The following is a 5,926-nucleotide window of genomic DNA, read 5'->3' as shown; positions in this document are numbered from 1 at the left end:
GCCCCCGAAGCCGAGTGCGCCTCAGATCTCGCGGGACCGACGTCTCCGCGCTGCGAACCCCTCCGGTCACTGCGCGACGGTGACCCGTGCGGTCTTCCCTGTCGGGTGCTGCTAGGCTTCTCTGAACCGAGGTCCGCAGGCTTTTCTCCCGGTGGCCCCGCTCTGCCGACAGCCCCCCCAAAACCACAGACTCGGCTTTCTGGGTGCACATGTGGCCCTTTATTCGCATCCGACTTTAACAGGGCTCCACATCGTTGTGGGCAAGGACTGGCCGCCCCGCAAGCCGCCAGCGCACCGCAGCCCGTCCTCCAGGAGAGACTTGAGGCCCTGAGCCCGCACCTCGCTCGCGAAGCGCCTCCTGGAAGGAGGAGGAAGGAAGGGAGGCGCGGGCTCCAGGCGCGGACCCGGACCCTGCGCTCCCGGGAGGCGCTGCCCTGCACCCAACACACACCGAAAGGTGCCCGCCGCGGGGCCACAGGTGTGGGACAGCAGGACTCACTGGAACGCCCAGGTTCCGCCCGGGACAGGGCTCAGCGCACATGCCACTCTTCCCGAAAGCACTTACAGGGGACAAGCCTCCGGGGCAAGCGGCTGCCTCCAGCTCTTGTTCCAGGTGAAGTCCCTCCTGGGACAGTGACCCCCAGAGGTCATCGCTGCTCTCAGGCCACCCTTCCCCGAGTCCTGGCCGGGCCCCTTCAACCTGCCAAAGCAAAGCAGCGTTACTCCCAGCGTCCTCCACGGGGCTCACAGATGCCCGTCCCGGCCTCCCCGGAAACAGCCACAGCCCCTAGGAAGGTCTCAGGCTAGTCACGGCTGTGACCTCAGGCTCCATCACAGGCCAGCGTGCCCAGGGCGGGTCTGCGCCTTGGGGGCGCAGCCAGAGCCAGCTACCCGCATGGGATGGAGCTACATGGGCCAATGTGGGCTCTAGAAAAAAACTAATGGCGGCAACATACATCAGAGAAAGCTAGTTAAGAGTGTGACTTAAGAGGTCTGGAAAAGACAGTCAATCGATGAGCAAAAAATCCAAAAGGCGGGGGCATTCACTGGTCTCCAATCCTGCTTAAGGGACCTCATCTAAGAGCCAGGCATGACTGGGCCCAGCCTGCACCTGGCTGCACGTGGGGAGCGTAATGGCCAGGCCTGACTTTAGTTCCAGCTTAATTGAAGAAGAAAAAAAAAAGTTGAAAAAAAAGGAAAAACAAAAAACAGTCACAGGAACATTCCCCGGGCACATGACTTTCAATGAGCTCTCGACAAGAGGGATGTGGGCACGAGCGGAAGGAGTTACCTCGAATTACAGGGCTATTTCCACATATGAGCTAGCCAAGGGAGCAGCTTGCGTCTCAGAGGGTTCTGTTGGGCGCACAACACTTCTGTCCTCCGAGGGCTGCAGCTTCCATAGGCTAGCAGAGAACGCTCAGAACTCGTGAAGCAACAGCAGAACTAGCTAACCGGCTGGCCGTCTGAGGTCGCCCTGGGATGCCACGTGCCTCCGCTCTCTGGCCTGCTTCTAGACTGAGGCAGTCCAGGTCAGCGTCGGGTGCACGTCCACTGTCCCTGCTAAGCTGCCCGCACAGTCCAGCCCTCTGGCCACCACTGCCAGAAGCCTCCCGGGGCTGCCCTGAGGCCTGAGCTGCCCGCTCCCGTCCCCCGCCTGGCTCCCCTACCCTGACCAGCGCCAATCTGCTGGGCCTCCCTTTCTAGCTCTCTCTGCAGGCCCCAGGGAAGGCTTGCAGACCTGCTGCTTCTCCGCCTTCTCTCTGCTCAGGTCTGGCTGCAGGAGCCTGCAGCAGGGAGTGTGTGGTGCAATGCAAGGGAATTGTCAGAGCAAGGTTCATTTCACACGGTCTTTTAATCGGCTTCGTAAAGCCAAAGAAAACTGCATACAAGAATTCCTCAGCCACTGCAAATACAACATCGATGGAGTATGCGTACGTCTTCCAGTAAAAAAGGACAATATAAATAAACATCTTCAAGAACCTCTCAGGGACGTCTGCACGTCTACTGTGGGGCGCACAGCACAGATGGGCGCAGGGGCCAGGGCTCCAGGGCAGTTGCTGCCACACCCGCCGGGGTCCTACCACACTACACTCAGAAGCGTCACATGGAGTTGGAAAAAAGCCACAGCTTGCTCAGCTTCCGACAAAGAGCGGATTCACAGTCCGTTCGATCTCAGAGAAGTGAGTGGGGCACCCACTTCATGGGGCCAACCCCACCAAAAGAAAAAAAAGGCAACGCAACCAAAAACTAAAAAACCAAAAACCCACACAACCCCCGATTTTTTTGAAAACTCATGGCTCGTGGTCAAAAAAGTAAATCTGAAGTGCTTTTCAAAATGTTTTGAAAACCCTTAAAAACAGCACTTCCTTAAAAAGAAAAGTCTAGTAACGAGGCCATCCTGGCGTCAGAAGCGGTCAGGCTGGGTTTGACAAGATCAGAACCGAAATGACTACGAAAGTGGGAATACAAGGAGGTGCGTTTACTACACGTATTAACGTTCAGCGAAGCTCCCACAATCTTTAAACACACAGCCATTGGAAGGACGATCTTGAGCAGGAAGGGTTTTTACTCGTTGTGTGTAGCTGAGGACAAGAAGCAGGCACAGTGTAAAGGCACCGAAGCAACGAGAGGCAGCTTCACCCCAGAGGCCAGACCAGGGCGTGGCCTGCGACCGGGGAGCAACCACCCCCCACAGCCGAGGGAGGCTGGCCTGCAGCCACACATGCACCTATGCTGACTGCCCAGCGGGCCCTCGCTCTCCCTTGCCTTTTTGGTCAGTCTCATTTGGCTTTTGTGTCCTGCGATAGAAATGGCTCTGAGAGGACAGACGCGCCTCTTATAGGCAAGCGCAGTGACAAGATCTGAGTGTCCAGCCTAAAGTACTTGGAGAAGGTGCCAAGGTGAACCAAGCTCCCACCGCAGGCCACAGCAGCGTGGCACCCTCGGAGCGCGACTTACCGTAACTGTCGTAACTGTCTCTATAGGACCCGCCCGAGCTCCGGTCACTGTAGCCACCACTCTGACTCCGGCTGCAGGACAGACAGACGTGAGTACTGGAGGGTACCAGTCTACTTCCGCTCTGCCACAGCAGGCTGAGCCGTCACCCCCATGCCAGCTGTCCCTTCTGGGGACGCAAGGACCCCAGCAGGTTCGAGTCTCAGAAACCGTCCAAAACCTGTACCAGCCATGCCCCCCCGGCCTTCCCGCTTCTGCCACTGTCTTGAGCAGTTCTCTCTCCTCTTGGCCTGGGCCCCCTCCCGCCTCTGCTCCTTGCCCAGCCAGCCTCATCTCAGCTCCCCCAGGGACCTGGGACTGAAGCTGGCCATCCCGCAATCACCCGTGCCCGGGTTGGCCTTCACCCCTCACCTGCTATAGTAGTCTCTGGAGCCTCCGTAGCCCCCGCTCCTGGACTCGAACCGGTTCCCCCCATAGCCTCGGTCCCCTCCTCCTGCATACACAAAGAAGTGAGTACCAGGTCCTACCAGCAGTGCCTCACAGCATCCCCAAAGGGCCCACTCACAGCACTCACCTCTAGAGAACCCACGGCCCCGTCCTCGGCCCCCACGGAAGAAGCCCCGGCCCCCGGCAGAGCCACCACGGTACCCACGGGATCGGTTGTCTGACGACTTGCCTGCCTGGTCTACTCGGATCTGTCGCCCATCTACAGACTGGAGACCAGCGGGTGGCACAGGTTAGTGGGTGGGTGCCCCATCCTCAGGACGGGGCTCCCGCTCAGCACCCTGATCCTCACCTTCCCGTTCATGGCCATCATGGCATCCTTGGCGTCGTCAATGTTCTCAAAGGTGACAAACCCAAATCCCCGAGATCTCTGGGTCTCCCTGTCTTTCACAACCACCACTGTGCAGGGGAGAGAGGTCTACAGTCAGCACCCAGCTGTACCTACAGGCAGGAGGAGCACAAGCCAGCCCCACCGGGGCCGCTGGCCCAGCGCCAGCCTCACCTTCAGAGATCTGTCCGTATTTTGAGAAGACCTGCTCCAACGACTGCTCATTGGTGTCAAAACTCAGCCCTCCAACAAAAAGCTTGCCTTCATCTGATGCCATGGGGGCCTGTGATAGACACCAATGAAATCCTCAACAGGGGTCATCTCTCACCACCTCTCCCCACTTCCTATTTTATGTAAATGACATGTGTTTTTTAGGGGAAATATTAGAAAATCAGGTTATTGTTTTTCATTGTCCGAAACTCATACCTAGGACTTAAGCTGTCACCCAGGCTGGAGTGCAGTGGTGCAATCATGGGTCACTAAAGCCTCCACCTCCTAGGCTAAGCAATTCTCCTACCTCAGTCTCCCCAGAAACTGGGACTATAGATGTGCACCACCATGCCTGGCTAATTTTTTAATTTGTTTTAGTAGAGATGGGGTCTCGCTCTGTTGCCCAGGCTAGTCTGAAACTCCTGGACTCAGCTGGGTGCAATGGCTCACACCTGTAATCCCAGCACTTTGGGAGGCCGAGACGGGCGGATCACCTGAGGTCGGGAGTTCGAGACCAGCCTGACCAACATGAAGAAACCCCATCTCCACTAAAAATACAAAGCAAGCCAGACATGGTGGTGCATGCCTGTAATCCCAGCTACTCGGGAGGCTGAGGCAGGAGAATCACTTGAATCCGGGAGGCAGAGGTTGTGATGAGCCAGGATCATGCCATTGCACTCCAGCCTGAGCAACAAGACTGGATGGAACTGTCTCAAAAAAAAAAAAAAAAAAGAAAAGAAACTCCTGCGCTCAAGCAATCCTCCTACCTTGGCCACCCAAAGTTTTGGGATTACAGGCGTAACCCACCGCACTCAGCCACCTAAGACTTAATTCAAACTGATTTACCACACTGAATGCAGTCCGCTTCTCAGCTCCATCCACCCCCCCAGACTAAAGACAGACCGCACCCATGTCCACCGTCCTCCCCATGGGACAGGGCCTCCGGTGTCTCCCTCCCCCGCCCCCCGAATCTTCCAGTTGTGCCGTGGGCAGGACTGCACCCTCAGCTTCTCCCCTTTCCGAGCTGGTGCCAACTCCAACCCTAACCAGCTGACTTCTACTTGTTGCTGGACCAGAACATGCTTCTGTTCACTGTAAAATTCCCCGAGACTGGGGGGGCTGGCTGTCAGGGAGGCTGCCCCGTGCTGGGGGGCACCTCGGGGCAGGCACCAACTTTTTTTTTTTTTTTGAGGCAGAGTCTCGCTCTGTTGCCCAGGCTGGAGTGCAGTGGCCAGTGGCGCGATCTCGGCTCATTGCAAACTCCACCTCCCGGGTTCACGCCATTCTCCTGCCTCAGCCTCCCGAGTAGCTGGGACTACAAGCGCCCGCCACCACGCCCGGCTAATTTTTTTACATTTTTAGTAGAGACGGGGTTTCACCGTGTTAGCCAGGATGGTCTCGATCTCCTGACCTTGTGATCCACCCACCTCGGCCTCCCAAAGTGCTGGGATTACAGGCTTGAGCCACCGCACCCGGCCAGGCACCAACTTTTACAGGCAGGACCTCTGCCGGGAATCGGGCAGGGATGGCCCCGGAAATGATGAGGCAGGATTTCCAGACAGGAAAACTGGCATTCAGAAGTGGCTATTTAAAGGGGGCAGTCAGTGCTGACACAGACAAAGCATTCATTGGCTGGGAATGGCCACCACCAGTGGCGCTGATAACTAGACTTGTAAGTCTGGCACTGGGGGCTGTGCCAACTTGGACCAAAGTTTAGGCGCAAAGCACAACGTGGCAGACGAGGAATCACACTGGAACGGGCCATGCCTACCCAGAATTTGCGAGGCCGTCCTTTCCCTCATGCAATCACAATGGGAAAAGGAGAAAAATGAGGCTCAGGAAACAAAAGCGTTGGTTTATGGATACCTCCAGCCCCAGGGCAGGGAAATGGGCCCTGGAGACCGGGTGCGCCACGTGGCCCCGCCC

The 5,926-nt window shown here is 57.2% G+C and overlaps 1 protein-coding gene across 6 annotated transcripts in view; it reads right to left on the bottom strand.

Annotated features, from left to right (window-relative positions):
* Window positions 1-196: 196 nt before the first annotated feature.
* Window positions 197-5,926, bottom strand: part of CIRBP (cold inducible RNA binding protein) — an 8,282-nt gene continuing 2,552 nt past the window's right edge. For 2 of the 6 annotated variants that reach the window (XM_011964013.1, XM_011964012.1), the window contains exons 2-7: window positions 3,965-4,073; window positions 3,755-3,861; window positions 3,533-3,671; window positions 3,370-3,451; window positions 2,962-3,032; window positions 197-700 (exon numbers count right to left, since the gene is read on the bottom strand). In XM_011964013.1, coding sequence (XP_011819403.1) covers window positions 696-700; window positions 2,962-3,032; window positions 3,370-3,451; window positions 3,533-3,671; window positions 3,755-3,861; window positions 3,965-4,067 — 507 coding nt within the window. In that variant the 5' untranslated portion in view covers window positions 4,068-4,073 and the 3' untranslated portion in view covers window positions 197-695. Of the gene's footprint in view, window positions 2,586-2,961; window positions 3,033-3,369; window positions 3,452-3,532; window positions 3,672-3,754; window positions 3,862-3,964; window positions 4,074-5,926 lie in introns of all 6 variants that reach the window. The other 4 variants (XM_011964009.1, XM_011964008.1, XM_011964011.1 and 1 more) reach the window with 4 other exon arrangements.

The sequence above is a fragment of the Colobus angolensis genome, unplaced genomic scaffold (assembly GCF_000951035.1).
Source record: "Colobus angolensis palliatus isolate OR3802 unplaced genomic scaffold, Cang.pa_1.0 Scaffold64, whole genome shotgun sequence".
NCBI lineage: Eukaryota > Metazoa > Chordata > Mammalia > Primates > Cercopithecidae > Colobus > Colobus angolensis.
This window is presented reverse-complemented; position numbering and strand designations above follow the sequence as displayed.